The 19323-nt window shown below is 37.3% G+C and overlaps 1 protein-coding gene across 2 annotated transcripts in view; it reads left to right on the forward strand.

The window, feature by feature from the left end:
• The first annotated feature begins 770 nt into the window (after positions 1-770).
• ATAD1 (ATPase family AAA domain containing 1) overlaps positions 771-19323 on the forward strand; it is a 26703-nt gene continuing 8150 nt past the window's right edge. For both annotated transcript variants that reach the window (XM_053692216.1, XM_053692217.1), the window contains exons 1-8: positions 771-849; positions 5266-5430; positions 7679-7777; positions 9220-9340; positions 15216-15416; positions 16645-16751; positions 17374-17463; positions 18837-18887. In XM_053692216.1, the coding sequence (XP_053548191.1) occupies positions 5269-5430; positions 7679-7777; positions 9220-9340; positions 15216-15416; positions 16645-16751; positions 17374-17463; positions 18837-18887 (831 nt within the window). In that variant the 5' untranslated portion in view covers positions 771-849; positions 5266-5268. The remainder of the gene's footprint in view (positions 850-5265; positions 5431-7678; positions 7778-9219; positions 9341-15215; positions 15417-16644; positions 16752-17373; positions 17464-18836; positions 18888-19323) is intronic.

The following is a 19323-nucleotide window of genomic DNA, read 5'->3' on the forward strand; positions in this document are numbered from 1 at the left end:
CCTTTTCTTCGGAGGGCGTCACTTTCTCAGTTTCCCGACGCACTAAATCTATATTCTCTTCTATTTTTTTATCCCTACTTTCCTGAGGACCCTCAGCTTTGTGTGGCCCTTTGTCTTAAAACCTACCTTTCTAGGACGGTTTCGTCTTGTTGTGCTCAAAGAGGGCAATTGCTTATTTCTTATTTTTTCCCCTTTCGTCCTGTCTCTTCTCCTACCTTAGCCAGGTGGGTTCGCTGACTTATGTCCTCTGCAGGTATTGATCTTAATAATTTATTTAGGCAAAGATGGCCTTTAATATGTATTTGCTGAACAGGTGACTGATTTCTGGTAGTTTTTTTCAGGTTCATTACTGCAAACTAAGCAATCCTGTTTTATATCTCTTTAGTTTTAGAATGACGTTTTGTACAATGTAACCCTTTAAGTCTATTTGGCTACCGTACATTTACAAAAATATATATTCAAATAGCTGAAAAATCCTTAAATTTATTATATTATTTTGCTATTATTGCAACCTTACATTGCAGATATAGCTAAGATATTTTGGATGTTGATGAATAAATATAAGAAAATAATACTAAAACGAAAAATATACATAACCGTTTTGACAAAACTTTTTCAAAGTAGAGGATTTATTAGATGGCGATATAAAACAAACGAGTTATTTCAATTGTTAATTCGATGACCCATTTTGAATTGTGTTACCGTTCGAGCCCTAAAGCTCCCTATTTCGAGTGGAACTTTACTGCTTGTGGTCTAGTTTCCGGGGGAAGGTTTTGTGAAAGGTGCACACAGTGAAGCCGCTGCATTTGTTTTTTTTACTTCCTGGATCCGGACAGTGTCATTCAGCCGGTAAGTGTCCTTCTTGTTGTACTCACCTCCGCAAGCTCGCAAATTCTCTTTTTTATGTTGTAAATCGGAGGCTTGTTATAAGAAGGTTTATGTGTATCTTGGAAACCAACTAAATGGGGTGTGGGGGAGCTCCAGAAGGTCACGGAGGCTGTCAGGTTGGTCCATGTGTTTGAAAGATGAGGCCCCATGAGTAGTGCTAGAGTGAGACACCAAGCCTAGCAAAGGGACAAATCCTTGCCATTTGATTCCATCACTGTGAAGGGGCATTGTTACAAGGGTCACATAATAGCTCCTTAAAGCTACAGTAACGTTACAGAGGCAATTTCTTGTCATTGGGACCCCCCTCAAGGGTATAACTTTTTGTGGATTAGGCTTGGCATGTTCCTTGGCACTGATAATGGGTTCCAGTTAACAGGGACAGGTATTTGAGTAGTCCTTCAGAAAACTGATTAGCTAGTTGCACATTTGTTGGACCAATGCAATATTTGTTTTCTTTTCTACATAATTATGAATATGTATAATATTTCCAATGGCAGAATTAAACGTTAAAAAAAATACCAACACTGTTGATCATTTCTGTACAATGTTGCAACTTTAAGAAACTGCACAGGCAGCTTGTAGAAGTGAAACTGAACTGCTGTTATGGCACTTATTAAAGGGATAGGAAAGTCAAAATTAAAATCGAATAAATCATGTAATTTTAAGACCTTTTTAAATTCACTTCTATTTTTAAATCTGCTTCATTCTCTTGCTATCTCTTTTTGAAAAAGAATATGCATATATCCTACACTAGTGGGAGCTAGCTGCTGTTTGGTGCCTGCACACATTTGTCTCTTGTAATTTGCTAACTAGATGTGTTCATCTAGCTGCCAGTAGTGCAATGCTGCTCCTTCAGGAAAGGATAACAAGAAAATGAAGCAAATTTGGTAGAAGTAAATTGATAGAAGTTGTTTAAAATTGTATGTTCTTTCCAAACCATAAAAGAAAATTATGGGGTTTCCTGTTCTTTTAACATACTGAATTGAATCCCTTTTAACGTCACAGGGCACAAAACTAGTTCAAGAAAACTAAAACTGAAGGCAGGAAGAAGTCAACTTCACAGATTATCATGCAGCCTGGTTACTCGCAACATTGTATAAAGATTGTGCTGACAGTGGCAGCACTGAGAATAAAAAAACGCAAAAATACTAAATTGGTCAGATGCTTCTAATAAAATATGTTAAAAAAGAAATTACCCTAAATGAATTAGAAGTCGGGAGTAAAATTCTAGGAGCCATGGCCCCTGGGATTTTTCACACTATGTGTTAAGAATGGTGCACTATACACAGGGACAGCTTTCTCTCCCTGCCCTTTGCTGACAGCTCATTGTTATCAAGGTTGACATCTCTGTGTGTTAAAGAGTCAGGATCCTCTTTTTGGGATAGCTCATTGTCATTAAGTGTATTTATCCTCGTGTGTGGACAGCTCCTTGTCATTGAGCGTGGGTGTCCTAAGGCGTGTGGAAAGCTCGATGTCATTGAGCGTGGGTGTCCTCAGGCGTGTGGACAGCTCCATGTCATTGAGCATGGGTGTCCTCAGGCGTGTGGACAGCTCCATGTCATTGAGCGTGGGTGTCCTCAGGCGTGTGGACAGCTCCATGTCATTGAGCGTGGGTGTCCTCAGGCGTGTGGACAGCTCCATGTCATTGAGCGTGGGTGTCCTCAGGCGTGTGGACGGCTCCATGTCATTGAGCGTGGGTGTCCTCAGGCGTGTGGACGGCTCCATGTCATTGAGCGTGGGTGTCCTCAGGCGTGTGGACAGCTCCATTTCATTGAGCGTGGGTGTCCTCAGGCGTGTGGACAGCTCCATGTCATTGAGCGTGGGTGTCCTCAGGCGTGTGGACAGCTCCATGTCATTGAGCGTGGGTGTCCTCAGGCGTGTGGACAGCTCCATGTCATTGAGCGTGGGTATCCTCAGGCGTGTGGACAGCTCCATGTCATTGAGCGTGGGTGTCCTCAGGCATGTGGACAGCTCCTTGTCATTATATGTATGTATGTATGTATTGGGTACTTGTAAAGTGCAGCTAATCACCCGTTAGGGTCTCAAGGCATTGCTCATATTATCAACCTCGGAAGGATGAAAGGCTGAGTGGACCTCGCCGGGGATCGAAACTGCAACCCTTGGATTGCTACAGAGCTCAGCCACAGTGCCTTAGCATGCTGACCTATCTGTGCATGGGTATCCTCGGGTGTGGACCACTCCTTGTCATTGAGCTGGGGGTATCTTTACATGTGGGCCGCTCCTTGTCATTGAGCTGGGGGTAATCCTCACGTGTGGACAGCTTGTTGTCATTGAGCTGGGGGTAATCCTCAGGCATGTGGACCGCTCCTTGTCATTGAGCGGGGGGGTATCCTCACTTGTGGACAGCTTGTTGTCATTGAGCGGTGGTATCCTTGTGTGGACAGCTACATGTCATTGCAGATGGTGAGCTGCTAGCAGGGCAGCTGGTTGCCAGCACAGTTTCCTGAGGAGACATCAGTTGGTGGTATCAGATCCTTGTCATTGAGGATGTGCTAGATATTTGGAGAGAGGAGGTTAAAGGGGCATAAAATGCTTTGAGATGGTAATATAAAATTATATATATATATATATATATATATATATATATAATAATAGTAACAAGAACTTGCACTCACTGGTCTTTCCTTCAAAAACACACATTTATTGTAACGTTTCGGAGATAGAGTATCCCCTTCCTCAGACAAAGTGTAATGGCAACACATGCAATTATAGTGCAAAAAAATTGGGGGGAGGGGTTATCACTGTTTGCACTATAATTGCATGTGTTGCCATTACACTTTGTCTGAGGAAGGGGATACTCTATCTCCGAAACGTTACAATAAATGTGTGTTTTTGAAGGAAAGACCAGTGAGTGCAAGTTCTTGTTACTTTTATTCATTGTTCACTAGCACCCTGGCATGTTGACCTGGAAGTGAGAGTGCTCTTCTATGGGATTATATATATATATATATATATATATATATATATATATATATATATATATATATATATATATTTCATATAAGATTCTGCTATATACTTTCATTATTTTATTCTAAAATTGTGTGCTTTTTAGTACCTGTTAGAAATGGAAGTGCAGAACACTGTTATATTCCACACATCTATTGGCTGCACGCTCTAGTGACCTATTTACTTAAGATGGCAGTGACAATTGTGAGGTGGGGGAGGGAAGAGAGCTGTTTGAAAGGGGCCAGGGAGGGATCAGGGGGTGGGATGTGTCAGGTGGGAGGCTGATCTCTACACTAAAGCTAAAATTAACCCTACAAGCTACATAATTAACCCCTTCAGTGCTGGGCATAATACACGTGTGGTGTGCAGCGGAATTTAGCGGCCTTTTAATTACCAAAAAGCAATGCCAAAGCCATAGATGTCTGCTATTTCTGTACAAAGGGGATCCCAGAGAAGCATTTACAACCATTTGTGCCATAATTGCACAAGCTGCTTGTAAATAATTTCAGTGAGAAACCTAAAGTCTGTGAAAAAGTTAACTTTTTTTTCCATTTGATCGCATTTAGCGGTGAAATGGTGGCATGAAATATACCAAAATGGGCCTAGATCAATACTTTGGGTTGTCTACTAAAAAAATATATATACATGTCAAGGGATATTCAGGGATTCCTGAAAGATATCAGTGTTCCAATGCTAATTTAAAAAAAAAATGGTTTGGAAAAAGCATAGTGCTACTTGTACTTATTGCATTCTAACTTACAAAAAAAGCAAAGAACATGTAAACATTGGGTATTTCTAAACTCAGGACAACATTTAGAAACTATTTAGCATGGGAGTTTTTTGGTGGTTGTAGATGCGTAAGAGATTTTGGGGTCAAAGTTAGAAAAAGTTAGTTTTTTTCCATTTATTCATCATATTTTATCATTATTTTTATAGTAAATTATAAGATATATTGAAAATAATGGTATCTTTAGAAAGTCCATTTCATTTAAAGGTGAGAAAAATGGTATGTAATATGTGTGGGTACAGTAAATGAGTAAGAAGAAAATTACAGCTAAACACAAAAACCTAGCAGAAATGTAAAAATAGCCCTGGTCCCTAACGGTAAGAAAATTGAAAAATGGTGCAGTCACTAAGGGGTTAAGAAGCAGCGGTCATCTGGGTGATTAGTCGAGTAAGGGCGGTTGCGGTATTGCACAAGAATAGCATTGTGCAATATTAAGAGGTCAGTGTACGTACTGCCGCAATAACTGACAGACAGATTCCCTAGTTGGGAACCTTGTCGGCCCGTGTATTAATAAATGTGGCCCATAGACAGTTGTTCCACTTAGACTTCTATTAAAAAAAAAATGCCTTCTTTAATGAAAGTCTGCATTTTCATATTTTACTGCATTTCTCTTTTTTTAGAAAATGGTCCATGCTGAAGCCTTTTCTCGCCCTTTGAGCAGAAATGAAGTAGTCGGATTAATCTTTCGTTTGACTATTTTTGGTGCTGTCACATATTTTACTATTAAGTGGATGGTGGACGCGATGGATCCGACAAGAAAACAGAAGGTTGAAGCTCAAAAACAGGTATTGAAAATCTTTTAACCTCTTTAGGACCAATGACGGAATTATTCGATCAGGGTTGTCCATGCCATAAGGACCCATGACCGAATAATTCCATCATGAGCTAAAATTAGCCCCTGATCGCCATGGTACTGGTGATCACGGAGTTAATGCTCTTGTTAGCTGCCTCGGCAAATCACGATGTCCCAGCCTACGTGATCGCTGTGACAGACAATCACAGCGGTCACAATGTTGTGGGACATCAGATCCGCCTCCCTCCACCTCTGTTCGGTTTGTGAAGTGGAGGAAGACAGATCTTTGTTACTTTGAATGCTGTAAAAAAAAATCCAAATTATTAATAAAAATTAAAATATCCCCTTTACCCAGTCCTTACATTTATTTTGAATTACTTTTCTCAAACTGCACTAAGTGTGTACACATCATCATCACCAAAACTGTGAAAAAAAGTTTTTTTTAATTTTTTTGGTATTTTATTTATAATAAATGAGAACTTATATATGTATATGTCACATCAAATTAAAGCCCCTTTTCTCCTTTAAAAAAATGGTATAAAATATGTGTTAGTGCAATAAATGAGAAAGATGCAAAATTCGGTTGAATGCACACATATTGCTTTGGTCCTTAACTGAAAGACAAGCATGTGAAGCTTGGTCCTTAAGGGGTTATCAAGTTTAAAAAGACACAAAATACTTCTTGCGTTGCTCTACACACATAGAGAGGACAACAATCAATTTCTGTAACCTGTAATATATATTTTTTTTAACTTTTTTTTTTTCAGATCACTTATACTTTTGGAAAGGTTAGGCGATTACCTTTCCAATGGTGGGTCTCAGGGGTGTGTAGCTGCTTAGATGCCTGAGATACAGGCTTCTAAGCAGCATGCCCCCATTTCCCCATACTGTCCATTGTAATTTTTCAATAAAGTTGCGCTGTGACATCATCACGTCATTGCGGGTGACATCACCACGCAAGACGTGAAGCCCCGGTGATGCCTGTCACTATACAGGTTCGTTCGCCGAGGTTAGGAGTCGATGGGAGCCCCCATATTGCTCTCAAGGTGGGTGAGTGCTAACAACAGCTCTGAGCCGTCGTCAGCACCTGACTGGGAGAATTTGCGATGGCTCAGGGCCGTCGTTAGCACTCAAAGGGTTAAACTCATTAAAGGGACATTAACCCAAAAAATTTCTTCCAGGACTCAGATAGAACATACAATTTTAAATAACTTTCCAATTTACTTCTTTTATCTAATTTGCTTCATTCTCTTGGTATCCTTTTTTTTTTTTTAGCCACCAATCAGCAGCTAGCCCTTAGAAGCTCTTTGCTGCTCGTCACCCTACCTAGGTATGCTTTTCAATAAAGGATACCAAAAGAAGAAAGTAAAATTTGACTACAGAAGAAAATTGAAAAGTCTTTTAAAATTGCACGCTCTGAATCCTGAAAGTTTAAATGGACAGTGTACTGTTGTGTGTTTTTTTTTTTTTAATGTGCTCACAACTATTCATTTTACCTGCTGGAGCGTAATTAATTGTTTAAAGATAGCAACTTTACATTGATTTCATAATTTGAAATAGCTGGTTTTGCCTGTTGTGTCACCACCTATATTGAAAATGTCAATACCGGAGTATTCCTTTGTGTTTTTTAATTATTGGTCTCACTGTGTATAGAGATAAGAAAATAAGGATTTTGTGTAAATATAGAGAGAGATATGCTAATGAGGTCTGCTCTCTCTTCATGTTAAACCACACTCGGTTATGGTTTCAATTAAAATAAATAGCTCATATATGAAAATATACCTAAAGCAGCATTTCCCCATATAGTTTAAGCTTTGCAGCTTAATGGAAACACATTAAAGTGATAGTAAATCCTAGCATTTCAAAAACTCTAGGATTTACCAGTGTTATAAATAAACGGGATTTTCAGAAACTACCTTTAGTTGGCTGTAAGCTCAGTTTAGGCAGAAGCTTGTGTTCCAAATAAATGTACTTTCTGTGTGAATTTTTTTATACTTTGGGGCAGAAAGTCACCTTTATTTATAGCACTGGTGAAGCTTAGTGTTTTTGAAACGCAAAGATTTACCATCATTTTAAGGGGAAACCAATTTAGCCGGACACTTTCCCTTTAATTTTAACTTTTAATGTCCTTTTAATTACACTGTTCCTATCTATATAATTGTATAACTACAACTGTTAAACATCTTCTAAAACCTTCTAGGAATATTCTTTTAAATATCAATATTTGCTTTGTTCCCCAGGCTGAAAAGCTTATGAAGCAGATTGGTGTAAAAAATGTGAAGCTTACCGAATATGAGATGAGCATTGCGGCCCATTTAGTTGATCCTCTCAGTATGCTGGTAAGGTTTTCTACATTGTCGCTGTACTACACTTCTGCCGGTACTGTATTCCTTTTACAGCAAGAGTTTTAGATGTCTGGACTGCAGGAAAATGTATGAACAGTACAGTTTTTATAGCAAATCTGTTAATTTTTTGTTTTGAAGTATATGTCTGCAAATCCTCACATGGGAGCTCTGCAGTCCTGGTATTCACACTTAGCCCCGATTATAAACGTTCTCTGGGCTAGTGAGATTCTATAAGAATGTTCGCCAGTCCTTCTATTTACCTAGTGGAATTCTATAAAGCCACGTTTTACCCTGAAAACCGGGTGTCTTGCAAAGCGGCGTATACTGCATTTTCGCACAGGGAGGAGATACATACATTACAAACGTGCACAATTAAATTTGTAATTTAAAAAATCATACAAAATCAATAATTTAACCATTCACACACAAATATGCAGGACAAATTGTATTGTTAAGGTGCAGCAAAAATTTATTTTATTTTTAAATTTATAAAAAAAAACGTACTATTTGTATGTAAATTACACAGGAATAAATCGTATTAAATATGCGCAGCGTAAATCGTAATTTAAGTACACTGGATGTGAAAAAACACAAAATTTTTTGTAGTTTTATTTACAAAATACAAAGCATAATTGTTGTTTTTTCGTAAAATGGGCTGAACATGGGTGTATATGAAATTGTCTCTCGAATCCCAGCGTAATTCTATAAACATTTTTGCAGTATAGTTCTAACAGTTTTTTTTTCTTGCCAGTTAAAAGGTGGCGAGTTTTCACTAAAATACTTAAAACACTAATTACTTTGAAAGGAAAACTTATGCCTACAAAAATTACATTTTTCCATTGTCACTTGTTAAAATACAGAGTCCTTATAGTCAGAGGTAGACCCTTCCTTCTACGCGTTTCATTTGCCTCTGCAAACTTTCTCAAGACGGTTGGTTTTAGGTTCACCTCCTACGTCTTGAGAAAGTTTGCAGAGGCAAATGAAACGCGTAGAAGGGTCTACCTCTGACTATAAGGACTCTGTATTTTAACAAGTGACAATGGAAAAATCTGTTTTTAAATAATAATTTCTGTATTCAGATCTGTGCGCAGCTTATTGTTGTTATTAGGAGTAAATTAGAAAGTTGCTTAAAATTGCATGCCTTTATCTGAATCATAAAAGAAAACATTTGGGGTTAGTATCCCTTTAAGGTACGCAGTCTCCCCCTCTGTACCTCACCCTCCAATATGAACTTCTACCGAGCTGAGAGCTCTCATTATTTGTATGGGAGACATCTCGCCACTCGCAGGGATAGCCCTCTTTTTATAGAATTCCATGAAGGCTGCCTCTGCGAATGTAGACATGGCAAACCACGCAAAGACCAGCAAATTTTATAGAATCGGGCCCTCATTGTTTGCTTATAAAGATGTATCTCTCACTCTCTCCTCTCACTATAGGTTACATGGAGCGACATTGCAGGTTTGGATGATGTTATCACAGATCTTAAGGATACAGTTATACTCCCAATCAAGAAGAAACATCTATTTGAGAACTCAAGGTTACTGCAGCCTCCTAAAGGTATTCAAATATAGACAAGTAGACAAATATATGTTGCAAATAAACACAGCATATAAAAAATGATGCTCTTTGGTAAAATCCCAAATTAAAGGGAAAGTCAACACCAGAATTTTTGTTGTTTTAAAAGATAGTTTATCCCTTAATTACCCATTCCCCAGTTTTGCATAACCAACACAGTTATAATAATACACGTTTTACCTCTGTAATTACCTTGTATCTAAGCATCTGCAGACTTCCCCCTTATTTCAGTTCTTTTGACAGACTTGCATTTTAGCCAATCAGTGCTCACTCCTCGGTAAATTCACGTGCATGAGCTCAATGTTATCTATATGAAACAGTGGTCAAAAAAAAAAAAAAAAAAAAAAATATATATATATATATATATATATATATATATATATATATATATATAGTGGTCAAAATGCATTCAGCTTAGAGGTGGCCTTCAAGGTCTAAGAAATTAGCATATGAACCTACTAGGTTTAGCTTTCAACTAAGAATACCAAGAGAACAAAGCAAAATTGGTGATAAAAGTAAATTGGAAAGTTGTTTAAAATTACATTCTCTGGGGGCGGAGCCAGCAGCCAAGCAAGAAAGACGTGTCTGAGAGAGCTCCTGCTGCATTTTCTTTAATATTGCGGTGAATTGCGACTAACCCTCTGCAATTTGCCCCAAAAACTAGCCTAGCTTCTGCAGGATACTCTCTACATCACTAGTAGACCCCAGCGACTTATCGCTGCAGCAGATACCTCGCTTGATCACCCTTACCAGCTGGGAATGGCCCAGCCTACAAAAGTCATGGCGCCAAAAGATTGGGAAACCTGGTTAGGCATATACACGGCTCTGCAGGACTTAAGTATATGGCTGTCGATTGGGTTTGCTGACATATCAACCCACCTAAGATCTATTGTATCACAGCATGAGTCTATGGAGTGGGACAAGATGGAAAGCGTTACTGCGCCGCCTTACAAAGATCGACCCTGTTTGCAAAGGGAATGGCTCATGTGCTCGACACTAAACTTTACTGGATCACCCGGTATCTATAATGATCATTTTATGCCCTGCAATAGCCCGGTTCAGAGAGATGCGGCTAGCTCCTCGGAACAGAACCCCATTTTCTTGTTGGCAAGGAGGGAGCTTCTTATGAATGACAGACCGGTGAACATGCCGTTTAAAGTCTGGAGCCGAAAATTAGTATTTTTCTTGCCGCCCAACTACAGCTATTCAACTTGCGATCCTGCTAGTATACATGTGAGAACAATCTTTCCTGTGTCATTTAGTGTAATGGAGAACTTGCAGAGATACAGCCATATAATTTACACTTATGAACTGGCAGCTGCACAGAGTGGGATAATATATGAGCCATGCAGGAGAGACACAATACTTTATACTACTGTACTTCTTGACCCTTTTGATCCGGGTGGCTAACGCTACTATCTATTCTGTGCCGAGGTCGGCTAGTCGGGCAAAGGTTTACCCCAAGAGTTACCGTTACCAAGTTATTCATGTCACAGAAACTTTTTCTATACTTTTCTAAGAATGGCTCAAATAGGACAACATTGCTAGATGATGACGGTGGACAGCCTGAGATATTGCAGCATACTACTCCATTTGGCAGGACATTTGTAATAGAGTGCTTAGTTATATTAGACTCGATGGCCCACTACGCCTAGCAGCAAGGAGACGACTTGTTATAAGGGGCATATGTGATTTCCATATTCCTAGCTGGTTACAATCTTGGGACACTTAGGTCTTAATACTGGATCTCATATACTGCTTCAAATGCTTCATCTGGAAACTAATGGGGTTTTTTTGCATTAGGGTATCCTGATGAGAGGTTTTCGCATTTACTTGGACAGCAGGGCACCTAATGTTAAGACATTGCTTATTTCTCTTGTATAACTTCTTTAATGTCCTGATTTAGCTAACAAAAAATGTTATTACCTAACACCACAGCGCCTAAGTGCTGAATGTAACTAAGACACTTTCATACAACCCCGCAGGATATAGGCTCTAAAGTATCTCTCTAAGTAAGTTCTACTTGAACCTACAGCTTGACATTCAGCATTTATTATTTTAGTTACCCATATATGGTTTGTGTGTCCACCTAAGTCTGGTCTTCTGGTTGCGGCCGAACCAGTGGATTCAACACTATTTGTTTAAATGGGGGCGAGGTGAGGCACATTTCCATTATTGGTAACGGCAAACCTTGTTTTTACATTTTAACGTGAGTGACTCAGGTTAGGATACAAGGTTTATGTTAGCTGTATAAATAGTTAATTGTACATTAAGAGAGCCTTTATGATAGTATGGTTTAAGCTGTTATCCATATGCCAATTATAAGTTCCTATCTTGTGCCCCCAACTATTCTAAATATTCTAAATATCAAAAGGAAACTTTATTTTAGAGCCCCTGACTAAGCTTATCTTACGCCATTGTACATGCTACTTCTAGTAGTCCCCCAGGGAGCAGAGGCTCAGAATTAGACTAGTGAGCAATTTAGATAGCCATATTTCTGGATATATCTATCACATACACCTACCTTGTATAATGTTACAATATGAGTAGTCAGTCCATATATAGTGTATATATATATATATATATATATATATATATATATATATATATATATATATATATATATATATATATATATATATATATATATATATATATATATATATATATATATATATAGCTAAGATTGCATTAAATCGAGTTTTATCTTTTCCTTTAGTGTATATCTTAAAACATTGATCCTCTTTTCTCCCCAGCCGGCAGGGGAGGGAGTGAGGTTGCTGTAGTTAAAGGTAATGGATGCTGACTTAGATGGTTTGCTGGTATGATGCTATTTTTGTAACTCCTATTGCAATATGGATATACCAGTAGAGAACATCTAGACAATTGTACAGTATAAACATCTTTATGCACTTATAGTTGGGCGCTCGCATACTTGTCACAGAAATATGGATACTATGTTTTCTTTATGTTTTTATCAGTCTATGTTTCTGTTGAGGTTCAGAAGGGTAAAGCTTTTTCTTTTATGTTACTTTCTAGTGACCTCCATAATCACTTCCTATTCAATTATATTATAACCTCCCCCCCCATATACTCACATGGGCTTCTTAGTGGGCTACATCCAACGTATGGTTTGTATATTATAACTCCCCCCTTCCCATATACTTGTATGGGCCCCATAGCGGGCTACATCCAATGTACAGCTTGACTGTTCTCAATACTGATTCTCCCTACCTATACTATTGTCTTAAGGCCTGGAGCGGTCTTTACCCGCTGTTAGGATCATCCCTATTGTTGGGATTTTCCCTTTTGTGTATTAACAGACCCTAGAGGGTCATAACCTGGGACTACCTAGGATTACCAGGATTACCTAAATCAATTGGTCCAAAAGTGCCCGGCTAATGTGTTCCACTAAAGCTAATCTCATTTTAAAGATAAAATGGAAAAAATAGAGGTCTCAACTTGGCAGATACATTGGTCCTGTGCATATATCTTGTTTATCCTTTTCTTATATAATTCAGGGCTTTTGAGAGTTTATTTCATCCTTGTTTTGTATTATCTTCATTTGTACTGTACAATACCTTTTGTTGATGTATTGATTCTAATGATCTCAATAAAAATAAAATAAATTACATTCTCTATCTGAATCATGAAAGTTTTTTTTGGATTTGACTGTCCCTTTAATAGAGGGGGAAGTACTGCTTTTATCTAGAACACAAAATACCAATGAAAGAGACATTAAACATTTTGCAATTAAAATATTCTTCTATTGTCTTGTTATAGAATAACTATAAACAAGAAAATATCACCTTGCTTGGGGTAATTTGTGTTTTTTTATAGCCATACTTCACTCACCACTTGTCTTATTTAGAGAAGCCAATCTGGGATTGCTTCTGTAGAAGATACGGCCTAGCCACTATCATTATGCTAACAAAATCTGCATTGTTTTACATGGTATCTGCTGAGGCCAGTTAGGGAGACATATAGCAGGGTTATCCTTAAGAAGTCCTCATTGTGTATTTGCAGTTCTGAGAATGATACTTTACAATTTTTAGAATTTAATTATTATTTTTTTAAAGGGGACAAAATACATAATGAGCAATAAGTATATTGTGTAATTAAACATTTTATATTCTAATCTCAAGGCTTTTGCTGTCCCTTTTAAAGGGACACTGAACCCACATTTTTTCTTACGTGATTCAGATAGAGCATGAAATTTTAAGCAACTTTCTAATTTACTCCTATTATCAAATTTTCTTAATTCTCTTGGTATCTTTATTTGAAATGCAAGAATGTAAGTTTAGAAGCCGGCCCATTTTTGGTGAACAACCTGGGTTGTCCTCGCTGATTGGTGGATAAATTCAACCACCAATAAAAAAAGTGCTGTCCAGAGTTCTGAACAAAAAAAAACCCTTAGATGCCTTCTTTTTCAATTAAAGATAGCAAGAGAACAAAGAAAAATTGATAATGGGAGTAAATTAGAAAGTTGCTTAAAATTGCATGCTCAATCCGAATCACAAAAGAAAAAAATTGGGTTCAGTGTCCCTTTAAGTCCCCAAAAACTGGGCTCTATCTTTTAAGAATTCAATCCATTAGTCAAGAATCTTCAGCAAACTAAAGATAAGAGTTGAAAGGTGCTTAGCTGGAACAGACAGATTTAACGCTTTTAAACTGTACCTTACATACTGTATATAAATAAATAATGTGAGTACTAAAAATCATTATGCAGATTTATTTTTTTAAACTGCAATTTTATAATCCAGAAGTTCTATTATCTGTGACTTGTAAGTTTGAATAAAAAAAAACCAGGAAACCGCACCAGTGCACATTTGTAAATGAATAAATATTTTGTTTCTGTGTGTAAAATCTTTAGAAATTGCCTACAATATTTCTTGATTTTGTATTAGAACGGCACAGCTAGATTACAAAGTATGTTACAGAACATCTTCAGTAGAAGTGATTAAAGTGACATTAAACACTAAATAAATGCTAGAGAGCGTGTTACAATCGGGGAAAAGATTAGTCTGAGAATAACTTGTAGATGTATGTTTTAAAGTTTCATTAGCTGTTTAAAGGGACGCTAACCCTATTTTTTTTCTTTCATGATTCAGATAGAGTAGCAATTTTAAGCAACTTTCTAATTTTCTGCTATTATCAATTTTTCTTTGTTCTCTTGATATCTTTATTTAAAAAGCAGAAATATAAAACTTAAGAGCCAGCCCATTTTTGGTTCAGAACCTGGGTTATGCTTGCTTATTGGTTTGCTAAATGTAGCCACCAATAAGCAAGCGCTATCCAAGGTGCTGTACCTAAAATGGGCTGACTCCTAAGCTTCATATTCCTGCTTTTTAAACAAAGATCGCAAGAGAACAAAGAAAAATTGATAATAGGAGTAAATTAGAAAGTTGCTTAAAATTGCATGCTGTATCTGAATCATGAAAGAAAAAAATGTGGGTTTAGTATCCCTTTAAATAGTGATAAAATAACTAAAGTTTTAATTTCTATAAAACAATGGGAGTTGCCATGTTGTAACTTAGGTTACCGTCTCAGCTGTGGCCAATCAGGGACAGTTATAAATAGGTCACTAGAGTGTGCAGCCAATGGCTGTGTGGAATATAACAGTGTTCTGCACTTCCATTTCTAACAGCAACTGAAAAGCTCACTGTTTTAGAATGGAATTACAGGAAAAGGGGACAAAATAAATATTGAAAGTATATTGTAGAGTTTTATTTTTATACTGTATATCAGATTTATCATTTTATATTAATATCTTTATTTTTAATGTCCATCTAAAATATCGCTTAGATTCCGAACCTGGTACCATTGGTTATATATGCATCTCCTGTTCATCCCTTAGGTGTGCTTCTGTATGGTCCTCCAGGATGTGGTAAAACGCTGATTGCTAAAGCAACAGCCAAGGAAGCAGGGTGTCGATTCATCAATCTTCAGCCATCTACTCTTACTGATAAATGGTATGGAGAGTCCCAGAAACTAGCAGCCGCTGTTTTCTCCTTGGCCGTAAAGCTCCAGCCATCCATTATTTTTATTGATGAAATAGGTAACAATTTTCTAACATTTCAAGTATAAGAGTAACTAACCAAACTTTTAATATATTATATCTTTTGTATAGCCATATTTAAAGGGGCAGTAAAGTCAAAATTAAAGTTTCATGATTCAGATAGAGCATACATTTTGTAACCTTTCCAATTTACCGCTATTCTCACTTTTGCTTCATTCTCATGGTATCCTTTCTTGAAGGAGCAACACTGCACTAGTGGAAGCTAGCTGAACACATTGGTAAGTTAATTTCAAAAGGCAGCAATCAGCAGCTAGCTCTGAACGTATGTAGGTATGCCTTTAACCAAAGAAAACGAAGCAATTTGGAAAGTTGTTTAAAATTGTATGCTCTATCTGAATCATAAAAGAGAGATTTTGGGTTTCATGTCCCTTTAAAATCACATGCTTTATATGAGTCATGAAAGTTTCATGTCCCGTTAGAATGTAAACTACATTACTTGTACTTAGGTCTATTGCTCTGGGATTTACTAATTACATTAAAAGGATTCTGTTATTAGAATAGTATTTTATGCACATTAGTTTTTTGGTCATTGTAGAAGCATTACTATTTAGGTATCTGTTCCCTCAATTGAGAGCATGTGACCAGCAGTTTCCATCGTCACTGGCACTGCACTTTTTGCCATCAAGTATAGATGAAATCTTTATGGTTTTGCTTTTTTTTTTTCCTCTGTCGCTTTCATAATGATGGAAAACAAAGCAGGAAATGGTTCTACTTCTTAAAGGGAAAAGGGTAAAGCCCGATGTTAGATCATAAATCCCCTCAGAGTGCATGCGCTTCATTGAGTCACCGCATCAAACGTATATACGATGCACTGTAATTCCCCCCCATTCTCCGGATCTTTTTTTGCCTCGGCCTGGGGGGTTCAAGGGGTTAAAGCCCCCCCTTGTAAACCTCATTCCCCAAAGTTCACTTGTGGTAGATGCCAGACGATCGAGGCAAAAAAAAATAGTGTATATGGGGGAATTACAGTACATCGGGCTTTACTCACAGCCGCTTGGGTAAAGTCTGATTTACCTGGGTAATCCTAGGATTAGCCGGATATCTGACTTTGCCCGTTACATAAATATAAAAATATATTAAATAATGAATATTTTTAGATGTTTGAACAAAGCTTTTCTTGCTTTAGGGGGCTTGTCCTAATCAGCCAGTGAGCTTACATTCTACAGTTTGATTTATATAAAGTTGTGTTTGATTTTCCTATGTTTAGATTCTTTTCTCAGAAGTCGTTCAAGTTCTGACCATGAGGCCACAGCAATGATGAAAGCTCAGTTCATGAGTCTTTGGGATGGGCTGGATACAGACTACAGCTGTCAGGTAATGCATTTCTGTCTTGTATAAATATATAGTTTAAAGTCAGCTCCAGAGCCGCAATGCACTACTGGATCCTAACTGAGCACATCTGGTGAGCCAATGAAAAGATGCACATGTGTGTAACCACCAATCAGCAGGCAGCTCCCAGTACAGCATTACAGTTACCTAGGTATGCTTTTCAACATAGGATATCAAGAGAATTAAAGGGGTAGGAAACCCCTAAATGTATATTTCATGATTTGGATAGAACATGCTATTTTAAACAACTTTCCAATTTACTTCTATTATCAAATTTACTTCAATCTTTTGTTATCCTTTGCAAAAGGAACACATCTAGTTAGCCAATCACAACAGACAAATGTTTGCCGGCTCCAATCAGCAGCTGGCTCCCACTAGGATATGTGCGTATTCTTTTTTTTTTAATAAGGGATACCAAGAGAACAAAGCACATTTGAAAATAGAACTAAATTTAAGTGTCTTAAAATGACACGCTCTATCTGAATCATGCAAGTTTAATTTTTACTTTCCTATCCCTTTAAGTCAATTTGACAGTAGAAATAGATTGAAAAGTCTGAAAGTAAAATGTTGACTTTCATGCACCTTTATAATAAGTTTTCATTTGCAGGTGATTGTAATGGGAGCTACAAACCGTCCCCAGGATCTTGATACAGCAATAATGCGAAGAATGCCTACGAGATTCCATGTCAATCAGCCGGTTAGTAGCCATAAATCACATTACAGAGCAGTACCTTGATCCTTATGCACTGTGTAACACAGGACCATTTTAAAGGGACATTATACACTAGATTTTTCTTTGCATAAATGCGTTGTAGATGATCCATGTATATAGCCCATCTGGATGTGTTTTTGTAAAAATGTATAGTTTTGCTTATTTTTAAATAACATTGTGCTGATTTCCAGACTCCTAACCAAGCCCCAAAGGTTTAGATGCATACTGATTTATACAGACTTCCAACTAATTCTGTTAGTGTAATGGATCTTTTCGTATGCAGGGGAGGAGAGAGGTTCTGCTATCCGCCCCTTTCAGTGGGTGTCCCAGGCTTATCTCATTAACAGTGTTAAATTGGGAGCTTCTAAGTTTTTTTAAAAGGTTTTATACTGGATTTTTATATCAGTATATGCATATTCTTCTTTATAGTAGATCTATTATATGCAGTTAAATAAAATTGGTATATACTGTCCCTTTAAAGGGACAGTATACACTCATTTTCATATAGCTGCATGTAATAGACACTACTATAAAGAATAAGATGCACATATACTGATATAAAAATCCAGTATAAAACTGTTTAAAAACTTACTTAAAAGCTGTCAGTTTGGCTCTGTTGAAAAGGTAGCTGGAAAGCCCACTGCAAGTGGCAAATAAGACACTCCCCCCTCCCCCTTCTTTTGCATATGAAAAGACCCTTTACACAAACAGGAGCAAGCTGGAGAAGGTAGCTGACAGTATTCACATAACACTTTGGGGCTTGGTTAGGATTCTGAAAATCAGAGTAATGTTATTTAAAAATAAGCAAAACTATACATTGATTTAAAAAAAAATAAAAAATTGTATGGGCTATATAAATAGATCATCTACAAAACATTTATGCAAAGAAAAAATGAGTGTATAATGTCCCTTTAAGGAAAGCAGCCCCCCGATCTGTGCTTTTTATTTGTGCTCCGTTTCTGTAATATTTGTCTGAAACACTATTTTTACTTTCTCTGAGACAAATATAAACCGACAACTAAAGTTAGGGAAGAGCTCACTTCTCTGGACTGCAACCTGATTTTATATGTTTAACGATATCCCATGCCATGTTTGTGTGCGTGTAGGTTTATTGCAATTGTGGGTACATAAGAAACTTTGTATCTTTAGGGCAATCAATCTTTGTTAATATAGACGTATACAGCTTTACTTCATGTAAAACAAATCTAAAAAGGTTTTACTCAGGATCCCTTGTATGAAACAGTTGGTTAAATATTAAAAGTAGAGAAAAAAATATGTTTAGAGACAGAGATTTCCCAAATGTGCACTATTTAAACTTTTTTTTTCTTTCTGTATATTAATATCTGTTCTCTTTTCAGTCTAGGAACCAGCGAGAGGCAATACTTAATCTCATCTTAAGAAATGAAAATGTAAGAAAAGAATTGCTTCTGTTTATTAAAGTGAATGTAAAGTTTCATCAAGTAGTGCCCGGTTTTTAAAAATACTATTAAAAACAGGCACTTTCATTGATGAAACTTTACATTGCACCATATTTGTAGAAATTCTTACCTTTTTGTCTCCAGCCCATCGCAAGCCTCTTCCTACATCAGCAATGACGATTCTGGCATCCTCCAATCATGGCTTCCCCCCCCCCCCCGGGGGAAGCATTGCCTAAAGCAATGCTGTGATTGGAGGAAGGCCGGAATCGTCATTTCTGACGTAGGAAGAGGCTTGCGACAGGCTGACGAAGCGCTGGAGCGGCTTTCAAGACGAAGAGGTAAGTATTTCTACAAATATGGTGCAATGTGAAGTTTCATCAATGAAAGTGCCCGTTTTTAATAGTATTTTTAAAAACCGGGCACTACT

This window comes from Bombina bombina, chromosome 9 (genome assembly GCF_027579735.1).
Source record: "Bombina bombina isolate aBomBom1 chromosome 9, aBomBom1.pri, whole genome shotgun sequence".
Taxonomy (NCBI): Eukaryota; Metazoa; Chordata; class Amphibia; order Anura; family Bombinatoridae; genus Bombina; species Bombina bombina.